At 40.2% G+C, this 21,317-nt stretch overlaps 1 protein-coding gene across 13 annotated transcripts in view; it reads left to right on the plus strand.

The window, feature by feature from the left end:
* Window positions 1–11,779: 11,779 nt before the first annotated feature.
* LOC127435733 (SRSF protein kinase 3-like) overlaps window positions 11,780–21,317 on the plus strand; it is a 47,404-nt gene continuing 37,866 nt past the window's right edge. For 12 of the 13 annotated variants that reach the window (XM_051689349.1, XM_051689352.1, XM_051689351.1 and 9 more), the window contains exon 1: window positions 11,781–12,229. In XM_051689349.1, coding sequence (XP_051545309.1) covers window positions 12,192–12,229 — 38 coding nt within the window. In that variant the 5' untranslated portion in view covers window positions 11,781–12,191. Of the gene's footprint in view, window positions 12,230–21,317 lie in introns of all 13 variants that reach the window. The other variant, XM_051689350.1, reaches the window with a different exon arrangement.

A 21,317-nucleotide genomic window follows, 5' to 3' on the forward strand; every position in this document is an offset into this window, starting at 1 on the left:
AGAGCCCTTCTACAAGTGTGACCTGAGCTCTTCTACAAGTGTGACCAGAGCCCTTCTACATGTGTGACCAGAGCCCTTCTACAAGTGAGACCAGAGCCCTTCTACAAGTGAGACCAGAGCCCTTCTACAAGTGTGACCTGAGCCCTTCTACAAGTGAGACCAGAGCCCTTCTACAAGTGTGACCTGAGCCCTTCTACAAGTGAGACCAGAGCCCTTCTACAAGTGTGACCTGAGCCCTTCTACAAGTGAGACCAGAGCCCTTCTACAAGTGTGACCTGAGCCCTTCTACAAGTGAGACCAGAGCCCTTCTACAAGTGAGACCAGAGCCCTTCTACAAGTGAGACCAGAGCCCTTCTACAAGTGTGACCAGAGCCCTTCTACAAGTGTGACCTGAGCTCTTCTACAAGTGTGACCTGAGCTCTTCTACAAGTGAGACCAGAGCCCTTCTACAAGTGTGACCAGAGCCCTTCTACAAGTGTGACCTGAGCTCTTCTACAAGTGTGACCTGAGCCCTTCTACAAGTGAGACCAGAGCCCTTCTACAAGTGTGACCTGAGCTCTTCTACAAGTGTGACCTGAGCTCTTCTACAAGTGTGACCTGAGCCCTTCTACAAGTGAGACCAGAGCCCTTCTACAAGAGAGACCAGAGCCCTTCTACAAGTGTGACCAGAGCCCTTCTACATGTGTGACCAGAGCCCTTCTACAAGTGAGATCAGAGCCCTTCTACATGTGTGACCAGAGTCCTTCTACAAGTGTGTCTACACGTTTAGCATCAAAACACACTAGTGAGGAGACGAGAGGATGTCTATGGACGAGATGCTTCAGTGTGCTGAATAAACTGCTTTTGTGAGGAAACAGTTAATCACTTAATGAACTGACCGCCTGTCCACTAATCTTCAACATGTTTTACGCTAAACAATCAATTTGGAGTGAACTATATGTGGAGTAAAATCGCAGTTTATAAGAGATGTCGGAGTAGAGAATGAAGCGACTCATTTACAGCATTAACACCAGAGATTCATTTATTTACTGTCTCCAGCTCGCAAAGTGTTTAGTATTAAAATATGATAAAATTTTGTTCTGTATTGTATTTTATCTAATAAAAACAAAACTAAAATGATATATTTCTGTTTTTTTCCTTTGGGTTTTAGGATTCAACCATTAAATCAGACTTAAATATCTTGTAATGATTAATATATTATATACGTAATTATATTATTGTAACGACTATAATGACTGCTGTGTGAGCCCAATGATGCTGATATAAAATTATATGTATATGTTTTTAAATAGATTAAGAGTCTCGTGCCAAAATCTGCAGCAGCAAAAGCGCGCTCTGTTTCCCGCTCACTGAAACATATTCCACAAACATTATATTCCCAAAATACATAATCTAACATAAATATATCTCAAAATCTACTAGAAGAAAAAGTGCAACAACTGCAAAAAAGAAAAAAACTCGTAAAACTCTGAACGCGGTCCATTGACGTCACTGTTATATGATTGGCCAGAGAAGACTCACGTGATCCAAGTTGACCGTTGATCTCTCAATAGTAAATGCACAGAGGTTGATATCTAATTATAGAATATCTTTGACATAACTTTTTAATATTCAAGAGCTAAACTTCGTTTTCGTTTTAATCCAATCAGCTAAACTTCTTATGCGATACGTCATTAATATTCATGAGCCAAGCTATATTTGCATACGTCCTGGCCAGAGAGCTTTTTTTTAATTATTTATTTAATGCTTTATTATCAACAAATAGCATGTATAAGAGAAACTTCCATATTACAACAGAGGAACATATCACATGCTTCACAATACAATAGAGATTATAAAAAGAAAAGAAAACAAAAAACAGAGAGGGTACATATCTATATATTGTTGAATATGCATAAATAGAAACTTTTTATATGAAAATATTAAATGAAGAACATATTGCAGCTGTTTTAATTGCTTTTCTATTTTTAGATTTTGACATAACATCAATGCACATTTTACTCTTCTTCTTAAGCACTGTAAAATTGGGTTTGCCATTTGTGAATTTACATTTATGGATATGAAATGTACATAAAAATAAAATAAAATTTATAATGAAACCAGCATCCTTTGAGCAATGGTCCTTCATACAATAACCTAATATCACACTTATAGGATAAGAGAAAAGTATTTAAAATATTATCAGCAATGAATCTCTCAACATCTTTCCAGAAACACTGTGTATCTTGGCAGGACCAAAACTTCAGTAGAACTTTCACAGAAAGAGCATTTTATTTCAATATCACTTTTACATTTTTGTTTTAAAATGTCATTAAAAATTGCTTGGTAGGATAGACCCTATGAATTATTTTGTATGAGATTTCCTTAACCTTATTTGAAAGGAGGAATCATCAACGACCAAACTTGAGTCCAGTTTACATTATTAAAGAGATTATTCCAATAGAAAATAACAGGAGGAGTAGAGATATGCTCTTTCAAAAATATGGATCTAATTTTATAATTGTTCGATTTTAACATGGAAAAGCAAATCGATCCAACTGGGGTATTTTCATATAGACACCTTTTCTAAAAAGCATACCCACCCCAGCAGGTATAGCCTTTTTAATCACACTGAATTATTTTAATGTAATAGGTATTTTGTATTTTGAGATAAAGTCTGCAAACTCAAATAAAGTCCCATCATTATTGAATAACTGACTCACTAATAACAACCCATTCCTAAACCAATTGTGAAAAAATAAAGATTTATTCCTATTCAAAATATTGCTGTTATTCCAGATAAAGAATCTTTGGGGAGAAAAGCTGTGTTTGTAAATGAGACTCCAAGCAGCAAGTGTTTGTTGATAAAATTTAGAGAGTTTAATTGGAAGTTTTTCAATCTTATAATTGCACATTAAAAGAAATGATATGCCACCTGAATGAGAAAAAATATGTCGAGGGATTATATTCCAAACAGACCATGGGTTTTGAAAATATCGTCTGAGCCAGTTTATTTTAAAAGTATTGTTCAGAGAGCTAAAGTCGATAACATTTAGACCGCCTTTATCATATGAATTTAGTGTTACTAATTTCTTAATGTAGTGAACTTTGTTTTTCGCCAGAGAGCTTTTATGCTTGATCTGTTCTTTCAGTGTAGAGCGGGTAAAGGGCAACTAGCGTGTTACGACAGTAAGTCAACGGTTGCAGATACCGTGCAAATGATTGGGGAGAGCCGTAAACTGACACCTACCTGTCGTAAAACTGTCCGTGTCTACTTTATAAAACAGTAATTTTACTGTGGTAACACCACACATAATTCATCATTCAAATGATTGTTTAGTGTAAAACATGTTTAAGTTTAGTGGACAGGTGGTCACTTCATTAAGTGATGAACTGTTTCCTCACAAATGTAGTTTATTCAGTGTACTGAAGCATCTTCTCCATTGATACCCATTCAAAAAGAACGGCGTGTGGTCTCCTCGTCAGTCAGTGAATGTCTATGAGACCGCAGCGTTATGAATTGCTTTGCTAATCTTGTGGGCTTTCCCTTCAGAGGGGCTCTGGTCAGTAGAAGAGAGATGTGTAATAATAATCAGCAACACCTGAATCCAATCTACAAATCATCAAGACACAGATATAATACAATCTCACACAGTCCTTGAAGTAGTGAAACAGTGTTGAGTGGAGCAGATCAATGAGTCTCTTGAGAAACGCTTAACTGAGTCTGTCACAGAAAGGGTGTGTTGTCGCTATACTTTTAAAACGCAGTTCTTGAATTCGTGTCATTAATCGTTTTCTGAATTTACTTTGTAGTAGGGTAACCAGACGTCCCCGTTTCCCGGGAACAGTCCCGGTTTTTGACGGTCTGTCTCCGTTTTTACTGCACGTTCAAAACAGTCCGCTAAGTGTAAATGCATGGCATGAAAGCCGCTATTGAAGGTTAATTGTGTGCTGTTTATTTTGACCAACAGAGGGGGTTTCTCACTATAGCAGCTTTAAATCATTCGTCTTTTACTGATTACTTGTTCGTGCCAGTTTTGTCATTTAAGAACTGGACCGGAGAGCAAGAGCAACTGAAAAGAAACATCATCATCGTTAACAGCTTCAAGGTGAGGCATATACTAGTTATGTAGTATATAAAATTAATGCATTTAACACAAGAATACAATATTAATAACATGGGGAAAAATAAATGAAATGAATAAAAGTAACTGCAAAGAACAACAACAAAAGTCAGCACATTATAATATAGATTACATTGCACATTGCTGGGCTGAAAATAAACATTGTAATGCATAAGAGTTGATCATAATAAAAGGTATAATTAAGAAAAACAGGTCTGTATGAGATAACTGATTGAATGCACTGATATTGTCCATAGTGTAAGTGTTTCATATAATCAAATCACTTTGTCACTCAACCATATACACAAGTGCAACTGTGGGTGAAAATCTTGGGTGCGGTTCCAAGCAACACAACAGTATGACAATTACAATAAACATCCCATGTAATCAGTGGAAATAAATATGAAGTGTTGTTGACATTCAGCTGATGGTTGATGGTCAGTTGCCAGTGTGTTGTTAAGAGAAGTATAAAATGTGGGTCCAGTCTGAGGCTAATAAATTGCAGTGCTGATATACAGTATGTATTGTGATCGATCAAGAGTTCAAAAGTCTGATTGCTTGGGGGAAGAAGCTATCATGGAGTCGGCTGGTGTGGGTCCTGATGCTGTGATACCGCCTACCTGATGGCAGCAGTGAGAACAGCCCAGTCTCTGATGATCCTCCGAGCTTTTTTCACACACCGCCTTGTATATATGTCCTGGAGGGAGGGAAGCTCACCTCCGATGATGTGTCTGGCAGTTCGCACCACCCTTTGTAGGGCTTTGCGGTTGTGGGCTGTGCTATTGCCGTACCAGGCGGAGATGCAGCCAGTCAGGACGCTCTCTACAGTGCAGGTGTTGAACCGTGTGAGGATGTGGCGGTTCGTTCCAAACTTCCTCAGCCGTCTCAGGAAGAAGAGGTGCTGATGAGCCTTCTTCACAACGACTTCAGTGTGGACGGACCATGTGAGTTCCTCAGTGATGTGGACACCCAGGAACTTGAAGCTGCTGACTCTCTCCACTGGTGCTCCATTGATGGTGATGGGACAGTGTTCTCTGTCTTTTCTTCTGAAGTCCACCACAAGCTCCTTTGTCTTACTGACGTTGAGGGAGAGGTTGTGCTCCTGACACCAGTGTGTCAGAGTGTGCACCTCCTCTCTGTAGGCTGTTTCATCATTGTCAGTAATCAGACCTACCACCGTCGTGTCATCAGCAAACTTAATGATGGCATTGGAGCTGTGTGTTGCCACACAGTCATGTGTGTACAGAGAATACAGGAGTGGGCTGAGAACACAGCCCTGCGGGGCTCCAGTGTTGAGGGTCAGTGATGAGGAGATGTTGCTGCCTATTCTAACCACCTGGCGTCTGCTTGACAGGAAGTCCAGGATCCAGCTGCACAGCGAGCTGTTTAAGCCCAGAGCCCAGAGTTTCTCATCTAGCTTGGAGGGCACTATGGTGTTGAATGCTGAGCTGTAGTCTACAAACAACATTCTCACATAAGTGTTCTTTTTTTTCCAGGTGGGAGAGAGCAGTGTGTATTGTAGATGCAATGGCATCATCAGTGGAGTGGTTGTTGAGGTAAGCAAACTGCAATGGGTCAAGAGAGAGAGGCAGCACAGAGCAGATGTAATCTCTGATTAGTCTCTCAAAACATTTGCTGATGATGGGGGTCAGAGCAACAGGACGCCAGTCATTTAAGCAAGTTATTTTTGATTGCTTTGGAACAGGCACAATGGTGGATGTTTTAAAGCATGTGGGGACTACAGACAAAGAGAGGGAAAGGTTGAAAATGTCTGTTTAAAAACACCAACCAGTTGGTTCGCGCACGCTCTGATGCGGCCCGGAATGCCGTCTGGGCTGCGGCTTTGCGGATATTCACCCGTCGGAAGTGCACTGCACTGCTGCCACATGATTGGCTGATTAGATAATCACATGGATGATTGTTGGTGCCAGACAAGCTGGTTTGAGTATTTCTGGGATTTTCACACACAACAGGATGGAAACACCTTGTTGATGAGAGAGGTCAACAGAGAATGACCAGACTGGTTTGAACTGATAAAGTCTACAGTAACTCAGATAACCACTCTGTACAATTGTGATGAGAAGAATATCATCTCTGAATGCTATTCTGTGATGTGGGTTGGCGCTGTTTTGGCGGCACGAGGGGGACCTACACAATATTAGGCAGGTGCTTTTAATGTTGTGGCTGATTGTAAATGTTTTAGTTCATTTTTATGCCACAATGTCATCTACTGTATGGGTAGCTCCACCAACAGTGAAATCTCATTGGTCCAAAATGCAGCTCTGCATAACTCTGCACTAAACTAGGACATTTTAGAAAACCACATGTACAGTAAAACCAGAAATCTCAGGTATTGTGTGGAGTCATTTAGCAGATGCTTTACAGGCAATTTGTCGTAGAAAAACAACAATATCTGCATTATCACAATGCCAGGTTCCAGTGGTTGCTAGAGTAGTTTAGAAGCTAGAGAAGAAAGAGACAGAACAAAGTTCCACATGAGGAAAACGGTGTAATAAATAATCAAGTTTAAAGAATGTTTAATGAAAGTGTAAAAATGCAGAGGTTTGTGTGAGGGTTAGGGGATGGAAAATGTCATTAGCTCAGTATAACAGCATTAGAAGTCAAGTGATAAAAAAATAAAATAAACGTACGTGTGTGTGTGTGTGTGTGTGTGTGTGTGTGTGTTTGGCTTAGCTTTTATCGATGAGCAATTAACCATGAATACTTTCTCTGTCTTTCTCCAAATGATGAGATCAGGTGAGAATTCAACATCACAAACACACTTTATAAGTGTTTTATATTCTTGTACTGCTGTGTAGTTGTGTACACTGCCTGGCCAACAAAAAAAGTTGCATACTCTATTTTGTTGTACTGCCTTAAGCTTTGATTCCGGTGGGCATTCATCGTGGCATTTTTTTTGACAGCCTTATGCAATGTCACAGAGTTGCATTAATTTTTGGCTAAGATCTTGTATTGATGACGGGAGAGTCAAACCACTCTGTAAAGTCTTCTCCTCTCAGGACTCTGTGGTGGCCAATTCATGTGTGAAAATGATTCCTCATGCTCCCTGAACCACTCTTTCACAATTTGAGCCTGATGAATCTTGGCATTGTCATCCTGGAATATGCCCGTGCCATCAGGGAAGAAAAAATCCATTGATGGGATAACCTGGTCATTCAGTACATTCACGTAGTCAGCTGACTTCATTTCATTGCCATATAACATTTCTTAGACTAACCCAGATCATAACACTGCCTCCAGAGGCTTGTACAGTGGGCACTATGCATGACGGGTTCATTGCCACGAAGCTGAGGGTTCACTACTATCCTTCCAGGTTTTAGTAATGCTTTAGACAGTTCTTAACCCAATTCTAGTGATTTCAGCAATCTCCTTAGTTGTTTTCTTGATGCAGGCCAATAATTTGCCCCATGTGAAACACAGTAACATCTTTTCCACGACCATGGGATACGTCTTCTGACATGATTAAGAAATGAGAAGCTACACACTGCATCAGTTAGGGTTAAAAGAATTGTTGTCAGCTGAAACATATTAATCACTGTAATAATGATTCAATCATAGACTCTTAAGTATCTGCTTATTTAAATCCAAACTGCGACTTTTTTTTTGGCCAGGCAGTGTACTTACACACACACACGGTGTTGTAGAGTCAGTGCTGCTTCAGTCCAGCAGGTGGTGCTGAGTGTGAGCTACACATAATCATTATTACACACTGTCATTCATAAGAGAAATACAAAACATAACATTTGTGTTAGCAGCCCAGATTATTAATTAAGTGGCTTTATGCTTGTGGTCTGATTATGTGCTGGTGTCTGCAGCTGTTTCTTGCATGTTACACCAGCTGATATGATTATTTAAGATCAGACTGGGATCAAACAGCTCGTTTAAGTACATCAGATGTCTCTATTGCCGTCTTTAGCCTGTCCTTCCTTGCAGGTCTTGATCTTTTTTACTGCTCCCAACAATTAAAATCATACAACAGTATCTTCATATGACATAATAATTTGAACTGCTATTCACTTTATTTTAATCATTAACTTAAATCACATAATGGGTTATTTTTGGAGTTTGTTCCAAAACCCAGTAAGTTGCCTTCAGGTTTTATAATTGGATTTATGAGTAAAATAAGGTCTGTGGTAAATAAGGACCATGATAGTTTTCAGGGTCGCATACAAATTGACGTCACGCCTGAACAACTCTGTTCTGCATGTTGTACAAAATAGCATTTTTCACGCAGATCACACGGGAGACTCAACTGGTTTCAATACATTTTGTTGGCCCTTTTACCACATGATTTTCCCCCTATTACAAAATAAATAAATCACATTCCTTAAAATTATGACACCCAGGAAGTGACTTTATCGTGTTATTTTCTCAATTGTACACATTGCAGTCTGATTACATTCATCAAGCTCAACCATTCAACCCTGTTAGCCAAGTTATTGTATAAATTATAAATGTGTGTCTTCTGTTCATCTTAAAGCGAAAGTAAAAACAGTTACAGTTTTACTGAGTTGCATCAGAACACAATGAAGCCCGATGCGTTTACTGCACAGTGTGTTGAACTGAAGAGAGATTGATGAGTTTTACTGCTGTTGATTCAGTGCTGGTTAAGACACAAACAACTAGCTTACTGATCATGTCTCACACACACACACACACACACACACACTACACTTCCTGTGATGTACAACACAACAGGCTGGAACAAACCGGCCCGTCACCATGGCAACCGTCAGATCTGTGATTAGCTAAAGAAGAGTGCAGAACTGATGAAACATCTCTCACACACACACACACACACACACACACATATATACATGCATACTAATACACACAAACACACACATCTTTAGAGTGAGTGGGGGAATTGAACAGAGGGACAGCAAAGATGCTGTAAAGACCTGATTTCTTCAGTCTGTCTCTCACCAGTTTGATATTTTAGGGGTCAGAATTGAGGCTGCTTGATGCAGCTATCTTTACATGGCCTACTTACACACACACACACACACACACAGAGAGAGAGAGAGAGAGATGAGCTAAGTTTCAGTGGATTTTTCTTCTTTCTGAAATCTGACGGCTTCTCTGGCAGTGTTTTCAGTGAAGATGATGTTTGTGTGTTATAAAGCAGTATTGTATGTACAGTATGTACTTGACTAATCTTCATATGAACACTCTTGGTAAAATCTCTTCTTTGATTTCTATCTGTGATCTTATTGGTGTGAGTCAATGGGTCTGTTTCAGAACCTAGTGAGTTGCCTTTGGAGGCAGCATTTTAAGGCATCATAGGTGCACTCTTGACACAAAGGCAGTTCCAATCTTAATTATGTATACCTCCCCGGGTAGGCAATCCCAGAATGCACTGTGATGTGCTGGGTGGAAAAATGTATCCAAGTTGGCAGAAGAAGCGAGATAAATTTTATTATAAATATACTTAGAATCCATTCGATACTAAAAACTAACAATAAAACAGTTTAAAATAATAGAAAACAGACTATTTTACTCACAATGTGTGTGTGTGCTGTGTATATTTATACTCCGAGTATGGCATCGTTCCTCTTGTGTTGAAATAAGTTGCATTTAAGAAGCTGTATTTGAATGTCACGAGGAGTTGCTGCCTATGAAGAGTTTTCCAAATCGTAATTTTTTTAAGGCTCCATTTCAGATTGGGTGCATCCTTAGTAGACAGTTGTCTATGAAGTCAGGAGACAGCAAGGCAGCTCACTAGGTTTTGGAAAAGACCCATTATGAAAATTAGCTGAAAAAAGAGCGAGGCACAGCACAAGGGTCAAAGATGTCCATCTAGCCCATGATTACATAGAAAAAGGCGGACACGTTCGAAGTGAACGGCCCCTTAGGTGGAGGTCTTTGACGGTTGTGTTTGACTATACCTTGCTCTCTTTTCAGTGTCTCGCTTCATAAACATTAGATATGTACATACAACTGTATTTAATGAAAAACACTGGTAACATGCTAGTACTATGGTATAAGCTACTGTGCAACACCAAGTTAACATAGAACCATCTATTGAAGCGTTTCTTCTCTCATCTGACATTTTTTCCTAATATCTGAGATGGACTAGCTAAATCTTTTGACTATCATTTTACACACATTTGTTAACACCTAGATGTGTTCTTTGCAATAAACAGTTGCTATAACACAGTGCTGATTGGTTTATATTGATTTTTTTGCACCCTAGAAGACAACATCGGTTTAAAAAATCAGATGTCTTGTAGATTTTTCCCCCTACTTAAAGTAATGTTCAGACAGACAGGTCGCTAGAAAGAGAGACAGACAGATTTTTGGAGAGAGATACAGATCACTGCAGAGAGACATACAGATCTCTGAAGAGAGACAGACAGATTTTTGGAGATAGATCGCTGAAGAGAGACAGATAGATCGCTGAAGAGAGATGGACAGATCACTGGAAAGAGACAAAGATCTCTGGAGAGAGACAGACAGATTTTTGGAGTGAGACAGACAGTGAGACAGTCAGATCTTTGGAGAGAGACTGACAGATCTTTGGAGAGAGACTGACAGATCTCTGCAGAGAGACAGACAGACAGATTTTTTTGAGAGAGACGGGCAGATCTCTGGAGTGAGACGGGCAGATCTCTGGAGTGAGACAGACAGTGAGACAGTCAGATCTTTGGAGAGAGACTGACAGATCTCTGAAGAGAGACAGATTTTTTTGAGAGACTGGCAGATCTCTGGAGTGAGACAGAAAGATCCCTGGAGAGAGACGGGCAGATCTCTGGAGTGAGACAGGCAGATCCCTGGAGTGAGACGGTCAGATCTCTGGAGTGAGACGGTCAGATCTCTGGAGTGAGACAGGCAGATCTCTGGAGTGAGACGGTCAGATCTCTGGAGAGAGACGGACAGATCTTTGGAGTGAGACAGGCAGATCTCTGGAGTGAGACAGACAGTGAGACAGTCAGATCTTTGGAGTGAGACAGTCAGATCTCTGGAGAGAGACGGGCAGATCTCTGGAGAGAGACGGGCAGATCTTTGGAGTGAGACAGACAGTGAGACAGTCAGATCTTTGGAGAGAGACAGATAGATCTTTGGAGAGAGACTGACAGATCTCTGCAGAGAGACAGACAGATTTTTTTGAGAGAGACGGGCAGATCTCTGGAGAGAGACGGACAGATCTTTGGAGTGAGACAGGCAGATCTCTGGAGAGAGACGGGCAGATCTCTGGAGAGAGACGGGCAGATCTCTGGAGAGAGACGGACAGATCTCTGGAGAGAGACGGACAGATCTTTGGAGTGAGACAGGCAGATCTCTGGAGAGAGACGGGCAGATCTCTGGAGTGAGACGGGCAGATCTCTGGAGTGAGACGGGCAGATCTTTGGAGTGAGACGGGCAGATCTCTGGAGAGAGACAGACATTCTCTGATCAATATGGGGTCTTTAATCTGTCTGCCTGTCTCTCTCTGCACACTCATATAGAAACTATAAAATCTGCAGTAAAGGAGAGAGACAGACAGACAGACAAGACGAGAGGACAGAATGGTGAATGTTAAAACAGCAGCTGTAAAATGGGGGAGAGAGAGGGAGAGTTAGAGCGAGCAGTGTTGCCCCGAGATACAGGATGTCGTAAAGAGGCGAGCGGAAGCGCTGAAGTGTGTGAGGGGAGCAGAGAGTGAGACAGAGTGAGACGAGCTCATGTTTGAGCACAGATCCCCCCCTCTCACCCGCTGCAGTGGTGTCGCCCGCTGCCTTCACAGAGCTGTTATTGTGCAGAGAGAGAGAGAGAGAGAGAGAGAGAGAGAGAGAGAGACTTCTCATCAGCAGACAACAGCAGCTGAACGAACAGAAACAAAACAATCAGATTGAGAGACAGACAGGAAACAGTGAGTCAGTGTAAGATTCACATCCGATCCGAGTGTGTCCTCCATCCTTTCTTTTCCCGTGAGGAAGAGGAGAACGGAGGAGGAGGAAGACCCCCCTCACCTCCAGCACGCAGAAAAACGCTCCGGAAGAGACAGACAGACAGACAGACAGACAGAACGAGGGTTTTATTCGTTTGTGCTTCTGCTCCGTTTTTTCGGGAGCGAGTGACGTGCTCATGTCCGTCAACTCGGAAAAATCCTCTTCCCCAGAAAGGTAAAACATCTTGATATCTCACGTCTACCTGTCTGTCCATCCGCCTGTCCTCTATTTCATCCTCACCTGTCTCTCTCTCTCTCTCTCTCTCTCGTGTGTGTGTGTGTGTGTGTGTGTGTGTTGTCTGATGGAAAATGTATACACAGAAGAGTACTGTAATGCATCTCACACTGTACACACACACACACACACACACACACATCATCATCATCATCATCATCATATTAGTGTTGCATGCTGTTGTGTATTAGCGTGTAAAAACAATATTGTGCATTAAAGCCACAAGAACACAAACACAACAGACACATTACAGCACACAGAGTGTTTCTGTCTGATACATGAATATATTGATTTGATGTTGATTGTGTTGTTTGCTTTTGTTTAACATCAGTGTTACATATTGCGGTGTGTGTCAGCACACTATACAGTTATCTGGGCCATCAGAACCAGAACAACAGTAACGGGTTCATGTTCACTGAACATGTTTATAGAGATGTTTCTGTAACATTTAGAGAATGTATGAACGATTCATTGTGAGTCAAATGAACATCCATCCAAATGATGTGAAATTAAATAAACACCCACAACAACATGATTCCAACCCACAAATCCTGTAAGTCTGACTTTAGTGTTCTTGAGATGCGCACACACACACACACACACAACTGAATGGATGTAAAGCTGTTGTACATTTAATATATGAATTGTTGGGATTTTTGCACGAGTGGGTTAGGGGGACGGCCTACATGCCTGAATACAATCCAAATACTGTTTGTGTGTGTTTGTGTGTGTTTGTGTGTGTGTGTGTGTGTGTGTGTGTGTGTGTGTGTGTGTGTGTAAGATGTAGAAATGGCAGGTCAATCTGATCACATATAGTAGGGCTGTGTATTGATACAGATTTACCAACTCTTAATCTGATTCACAGGCTCTTGATTCGATTCCAATTCATATGGGTACAATTCAGTTAAAATGTCCATTTTGATTACAAATTAAAGAAATTCTCTCCCAGCCAATGCTGTCAATTATACAGACGACCTTACAACAGCGTACATTACAAAAAATATTTTATGGGGTCTGGATAACTCAGCAAGTAAAGACGCTGACTATCACACCTGGAGTCATGAGTTTGAATCCAGGGTGTGCTGAGTGACTCCAGCCAGGTCTCCTAAGCAACCAAATTGGTCCGGTTGCTAGGGTGGGTAGAGTCACATGGGGTAACCTCCTCGTGGTCGCTATAATGTGGTTCTCGCTCTCGGTGGGGCGTGTGGTGAGTTGTGCGTGGATGCCGTGGAGAATAGCGTGAAGCCTCCACATGCGCTACGTCTCCTTGGTAACGTGCTCAACAAGTCACATGATAAGTTGCGTGGATTGATGGTCTCAGACATGGAGGCAACTGAGATTCGTCCTCCGTCACCCAGATTGAGTCGAGTCACTACACCACTACGAGGACTTAGAGCGCATTGGGAATTGAGCATTCCAAACTGGGGAGAATAAAAATCATATTTTATTTTTTTCCATCATTTTGGTCACATTTCAGCTTTTTAAAACTGTACAAATCCATGTATTCAATAATTATGATATTATATTGTATATATTATATTTTGTTACATTTATTGTTTAATGCATAATTTATACTATTTAAAAGTAATTATATTGATTTGTAGAACATGCTAAAAGTTGTTACTGTCTCTTTAAGAAAACCGGCACTTCTGTAAACGAGTGAATAATATTGAGAAATTGAATGTTTTTACAGCATTTGTCTATGCAAGATTTTAATTAAATGTTACTAATTTAGTTGTTTTTGATCAACGACTGACTGTAAAGGACAAAAAGGATATTAAAGGTGCCATGAAGTGCTATTTTTTTAAATAGTTTTATTATCTTCCCTGAGGTCCACTAATAATGTTATGAAAAGTGTTATTTTTTTTTTTTTTTTTTTGCACCAAAACAGTCACAATTTAGTAATAAATAATAATTTTCCACCCTGTTTTTGGCCCTCTGTCGGAAACACTCAGTTTTGGCTCTAAGCACCTCCTTAAAACGTCAATGTAAACTTCCACTGTTCTGATTGGCTAACATCGTGCAGCCCCTCAAATACAGCAAACTCACATTATACATTATACATTATAAAAACATTATAAAACAAAATTGCAGGGTTTACACATAACGCACATCCAACACATTGCATCTGAATACAGTATATTAAACTGTTCATCTCCAGTATTAACACCCATAAACTATCAAACAGTCATGACATTTGAAATATTCATGAATTAAATACTTACATTTTTGAAGTATTTTTAACTGCCCCTCTTTCAATAAGAGTTCCTTTGCAAAGCTTGAATCGTATTTTTTCTGTTCACAAGCAATCCATGCTGACATGAGCCGAAAAAAACACACACACATAGTCCAAAGAGCGGTGAAATTATGCACATACATACTGAAGGTGCACTGAGGCGGAAACACACCGAAACGGTCGAAGACGTCCTATGTTTACATTCAACAATTAGAAATAGCGCAGATGGGGTAAAGAACGCGTCCATGACATGTTTGTGCTCAAAGCAACACAGGAAGCAGCTGAATGAAAGATAGTTGCTTCTCCCTTTCATAGTTGTAACTTGACACTGCGTCTTTTTACAGCGGCCCGAGATATGTATCAAGCAGTCAAAGATGTCTGTCTAGTGCATGAATATATTCAAAAATAATCCAAAATAGTCCAGATGGGTCCCCTTAGGTGTTATGTTAGGAATAGTTAGCCATGGAAGTCCTGCTCTCTTGACTTGAACTGCACGCCAGTGGGCGGGGCCAAGGGTGCAGTGACGCATGTCGTGGGATGTGTAAATACAAATAAGCAATGTTTCATGATGTCACAAACAGACAGATTTAAAAATGAGCCGTTTCAGCAGGGTGGCAATTAGGGCTGCTCGATTAAGGCAAAAATCATAATCAGGATTATTTTGGTCAATATTGAGATCACGATTATTTAACACGATTACTCATTGACTTTAGAAACATCATGCATTCATAAAACTTGTGTTTTTAACAGTGGAATTCCTTGAACTTGAAATGTAAACTGCACTGGAGGGGAGGAGACTGTTGTCATATGATCATTATTTTATGTTACATATGGTAGTGAAATAAAGAAAATCCTCATCGTCATCATTTACAGCAGGAGTGATCACACTTCTATAGAATGAGATCTACTTTATCATTATGTTATTGCAGCAACATCTATCATGTACAATAAAGACTATACATTATCACAATATCAGGAGTCTGTCGTGAAATATGACGATTCTCAATATCAGCTTCAAAACCACAACAAATAATAACACTAATATATTAATTATGGAAGAGTGATTTCAAGTTCTTAATTATTTCAACACTAGTAAACAGTCAGTAATAAAATAACAATAAAAAACAGCAATGAATAGAAATAGATTAAAAATAATAGAACAAGTTAAGACAATTCGGTGGTTTTTTCAGCTTTAAAGGTTTTTAACAGCAGTATCGAGTATTCAAAGAAACATTCAGAATGAAATGCAACAAACTATTACTGGTCTTCACTGTATGATTATAATACATTAATACTTTATAAAGCTGCTAAAGTTACTCAGTCAAGAGCAGTGAGTGTTTTCTTGTTCTGATTGTTTGATTATTATAATGACACACTAGACAGCAGCAGATCTATTAGTTTACATTTATACTTACAAGTCCCACATTTTAATACAAACCCAGTGTTTACGTTTAGACATCACTCTCTGTGTTTACATGAATACCTCACCAAGACGGGCATTTTGGCAGAATTTTTAAATGTATTTGACCGTTCAGGTGTGCATTAGCGTATGTTCAGCACACACACTTACACCACCTGTCAATCAAACAGGACGCAGCTGTTACTAGATCACTAGCGAATTATAAAATTAGGCGCTCTGGATTATTTTCAACAGCAGAATAAGAGCATGAACTTTGTAATAAGTGCCACAGGCCTAGCCTATCACAAATATAGCCGGTTATTTTTTGTTATTGACCGGACAGACATAAAATTCTCTGTCACTTTCCCCTTCAAAAATCGAGAAGCGTTAATGTCGTTAATGTTAAATATTGTATTCAACATTCTCTGATATACATTTTTTCTTCTGCAGTATAGCTCCTAAGACTAAGACTCTCTCACATTTATGTTCACTTCGATCCATCTTTAACTCACAAAAAACAAACTTTCTCTTCTTAATAGAGCTGCTATCACTGATCTTGTTCATGATAAGATACACAGTGAACGTGACACATATTCACTACATCCCGAGATATCACGTTATAATCGTGACGAGCGTCCCCGCGCCAGAGTGTGCATCAGCCGAGAGATTCAATCTCTTCCCCGGTCACTTCACGCGACTCATAGACATGGCGCTGACCGCACACAGAAATGCCAGTGTCAGAGTTTATTTTCATAACCCGCTTCCTTATTATTTGAACTTTAATAAAGGATACTTTAAAGATATAATGCTGGGGTGTTTCATTGCGAAAAGGAATGCGGCACTATCGTTTATAGATAGATTCTTGTTTTCATAATCGTTGGAAGCCAAAATCATAATTGAAAATAAAATGTGATTAATCGCTCAGCCCTAGTGGCAACTGTAAATACTCTTTTTAGACAGGAGAGCAAGTTTTGAGTTCTGAAATTTACAGTATGTTTTTATAGTACAGTTACCTCTTATATGTCTAAATATCAAGGACAATTTGATTCTCCATTTCATGACCCCTTTAAAAGAGACATTATTCAATGACAAATGGATCCGTGGATCTCGTCTTTGAACACACATTACAATCAAACTTTTTACTCTCAGATCTCGCTGCTGAACTTCTTCAGCACTATACTACACAAGAAATACCACAGATCTTCCAAGGCATCTTACAGGAAATCTGGGACAGTGAAGAATCCTCTGCCATCTGAAAGATCAACATCATAGTGAAAATACCAAAGAAAGGGGACCTTGGCAACTGTAACTACTGGAGTGGTATCAAACTAATATCACTTACCAGCAAAGTCTTCAGTCGCATTATACTCCAACGTATCTCTGAAGCAATAGACACCATTCTCCACCAAGAACATGTTGGTTTCAGAAAAGGATCCTGCATTGATCACGTCTTTGTTTTACGACAGATTCTTGAACAATCCCATGAATGGAACAGTACACTCTACGTTGTATTTGTGGACTTTGAGAAAGCTTTCGATAGTCTACACCGAGTGTCGCTATGGAAGATCCTTAGGCACTATGGGACACCCCAAAAGTTAGTCAACATCATTAAGTCACTCTATGAAAACTTTGAGTGCAAAGTCATCCACCAGAACCATATGTCCGAAGCTTTCCAGGTAAACACTGGTATCAAGCAAGGCTGCATCCTCTCACCACTACTCTTCTCCTTGGCACTGGACTGGCTGATGCGCCAAACCAAGTCAAATCATTTTTATTTGTATAGCGCTTTTCACAACGCACATCGTTTTAAAGCAGATTTACAGAAAATCATGCTTTAACAGAAAATGTTACATTTTCGGTTTATGTCTCCTTCCCACTGGATCCAGTGGACGCTCACCTCGGTGTTGGAAGACCTGAACTACACTGATGACATAGGGCTGCTTTTTAGCAGACACCAAGATATGCAGCAGAAGATGGAAAGCCTCTCAGAGACGGCCAGCACCATCTGCCTTAAAGTCAACACCAAAAAGACCCAACTGATGAAGAAGAACTCAAGAGTAGAGTAACCCATCAATATCAATGACAGTCCCCTAGAAGCGGTGGAACAGTTTGTCTACTTTGGCAGCAAAATCACAGCTGATGGTGACTGCCTACAAGTTAACAGCAGGGTTAGCAGAGCAAACCAAGCATTTGCTATGCTCAAGCCCATATGGAGGTCCACTATCTTGAACACCAAGATCAAGATTTTCAAGAGCAATGTCCTCAGCATCCTCCTGTACAACTCAGAATGCTGGAAGACCACTACCATCATCGGGTGCAAGCTTGATGCCTTCCAATCCAAATTTATATATTGCAGATCTTCTGGCCCAGCATCATCCCAAATGAAGAACTCCTGATCAGAGCAGGAGTGCAAACCATCTCAGGAGTTGTGCAGCTGTGCCACTGGAGATGGCTTGGACTTGTCTGCAGAAAGCTGCCCAACTCCTTGCCCAGGACAGTGCTCCACTGGATGCCACAGGGAAAAGAAACCGTGGCAGACCCAAGGAAACATGGTGCAGGACAGTTTGAGAGAGAGCTGAAAGCAAGAAAACTGACCCTCCAGACAGGCCCCACAGCAGCAGCTGACAGAGACAGGTGGCGCTCCCTTGCCTTCGCCTCAAGCACTGCAAGGTGCAAAGAGGACTGAGAGAGAGAGAGAGAGAGAGATACTACACAATTACTGCTGAGTGAAATCTCAACATTTACCAGCCAGTGGACAATCACAGTTATAGTCGGATATGGCAGAATGTGTGAGTGATTTACTGTCATTGTAGAGAGTTGCAAATATAGTTAAAGGTGCTGTAAGCGACTTTTATTTTCATGGAAAGGTTTGCAAAAAAATGTCCTACTGCCTGAAAGATATTAATGAAATAAGTGTTGTGTGATATCAGAGTCTCTGTGACCGCTCTAGACTTTGTAAACTGCAAACAAAAATGTGTCCGCGATCCGCAGACAATGACGCTTTGTCTGTCAATTATTTTGCGAGTTCTCATAGTATTGCAGTTGCAGCGAATTATTGAGGCTTAATGCCATTTTTATGCCATGATGTTCATTACATTTGTCAGTTGAGGATGCTATTTTGCTGCTGTTGTTTTTGAAAATCATTTCTTCACTGTGTCGGTCTTAATAACGCTCATTTGGTTTCTGTGGATTGCGGGTTTTGGAAAAAGTGGGCGTGGCTAATCCAACGGCTCCGTTTGTAGAAATTCTAGAATGGTTAAAATCGCTTCCAGCATCTTTTAAAGATTGATTATGGGATTTAAGAATTGATATTGAGATCATTCAAATGAAGATTGCGATGCATCAGAAAATCGATGTTTTTAACCAGTCCTAACACATACAGCCTTTGCCGGAAAGTTTTTCCATTTAGACGTCATGTGTGATCAGGACCCGTTGGGAAATACCAGTAAATCAGCTATTTCCCTGAATGAGAAATTGTAACGGTTCAGTTTTGATTCTGCGTGTGAACAAAGACGTCAGAACAGAGTAGCAGCAACAACAATGGCAGCGTTCCCATACATCTGTGTTTGTTTACATCTGTCATGTGGAGGGTGTGTGTTTCCATGTGAGTTTGTAATTGGATTGGATTGACTTGACAGTCGTTTAGTGTGTGATGCCGAATTTTTAGCTGTATCCATTTACATAGTCGGTAAGTGTATGATTTTAAAAAAAGAAAAAGAAAAAAGCAGGGTTACTTTCTGTAGGAACACAAAAGACTCTGTGCCACATTCTCTGCCACACCCACAGCATGGCATGACTTCCTCTTTTTGAACACCTTTAATGCAGAGGGGGCACAAAACATTAGATATTGTGTTGTGTAATCCAGCGCTTCTCTTCATCCAAATTTAGGGTAAGTGATTCCTAAATACCAATGATAAAGTTACTCGTCTCCTTCAGCAACAAATAAAAAAGCAGTTGCACATGTGTGAATAGCAGATTTGGTTCATTTACCAGAAAAGGCAATCCGGCAGTTTTACCGCAATTTAACAGGTTTCATGTGGGAAAGAGGCGACTGACTCGATGATGGAGACACACAGAGAAAGAACCAGAGAGACAGACTGATGAATATACAGCAGGTTACAGTTTTAAGAGAGAAATGTAGAATTTTAATGAAGTTGAGGTGAGATGAGACACTGTAGAACGACGGATTTGTCTAACTGATAAGTACAAATAGCTTGAGACACATCATCTTTTATTTTTGATTTTTTTTAAGGATTTTTAAATATTTTTACCTGTAAATAGGACAAAAATACTCTGTAAGAAAATGACTTTTAGCAGTGTAACAAAACACAAGCCGCAGATGATGGAAAACCATCTGATCCTTCGCTGTTTTTAGATTTTGAAATTAGACTTTGTAACCCTAAGGTTTACTTTTCGTTCAAACATTTGACAAACTTCAGCTAATCAGGTTTAAAGAAAGCCATGATGTAGATGCAGTGAGTATTGCGTCCTGTAGATGCACCGAATGTAGTGAAGCTCTTCTGGAAGTGAGAGAGACAGACAGACAGACAGGTGCAGAGTGCTACAGACAGGTTACGGGAACAATCACATGATGTTGGATACAGAACGGAGAGAAATGGTGTAGTGGGTAAAGCACTGAACTTGTAATCAGAAGGTTGCTGGTTCAATCCCCACAGTCACCACCATTGTGTCCTTGAGCAAGGCACTTAACTCCAGGTTACTCCAGGGGTATTGTCCCTGTAATAAGTGCACTGTAAGTCACTTTGGATAAAAGCGTCTGCCAAATGTATAAATGTAAATGTAAATGGATTTTCGTTGTGTGTGAAGCATTGTGTTCTCCTTGTATGTTAATGTTATTTAGATGAAGAAAATATTACATCAGACGTGAGGTCAAGCTGTGAAAAAGCTTAGCAAACAAACACATTTACTGACAGTTATAACCACATGTGAACAAATGTGTTTATCAACTGTGTTGTATGTTTGTAGAGTTGAAACTGAAAGCTACAGATAACCATATATGACAGGAACTCTGTGTTTCTTTGCTTTATGTTGAGAATGGTTGTGCAAACTCAGTGATTCAGGTGTGGTTTTATTGTGATTATTAATAAATCGTACAACTGAGAAACCAATGCAAACATTTCATACATGTTTAGCTTGGATACACCGTCAGTCTGAAACCAGTCGCATTCAACGCAGGCCGATCGTGATTAGAGAGCACGAAGAGTCTGTAAACCTGCACCACACAGAGGTCAATCGGTGACCTCACACACATTCCTGAAACGTACGTCACCCAACGTAAGTTACCCAACTTTAATGCACTCATCTGCATAGAGAGCTATAGGATGCTCCCTTGCTCCCTATTTAGTGAATGACTTAACCTCCAGTGTGCTGTC

Source organism: Myxocyprinus asiaticus, chromosome 46, assembly GCF_019703515.2.
Source record: "Myxocyprinus asiaticus isolate MX2 ecotype Aquarium Trade chromosome 46, UBuf_Myxa_2, whole genome shotgun sequence".
Classification (NCBI taxonomy): Eukaryota; Metazoa; Chordata; class Actinopteri; order Cypriniformes; family Catostomidae; genus Myxocyprinus; species Myxocyprinus asiaticus.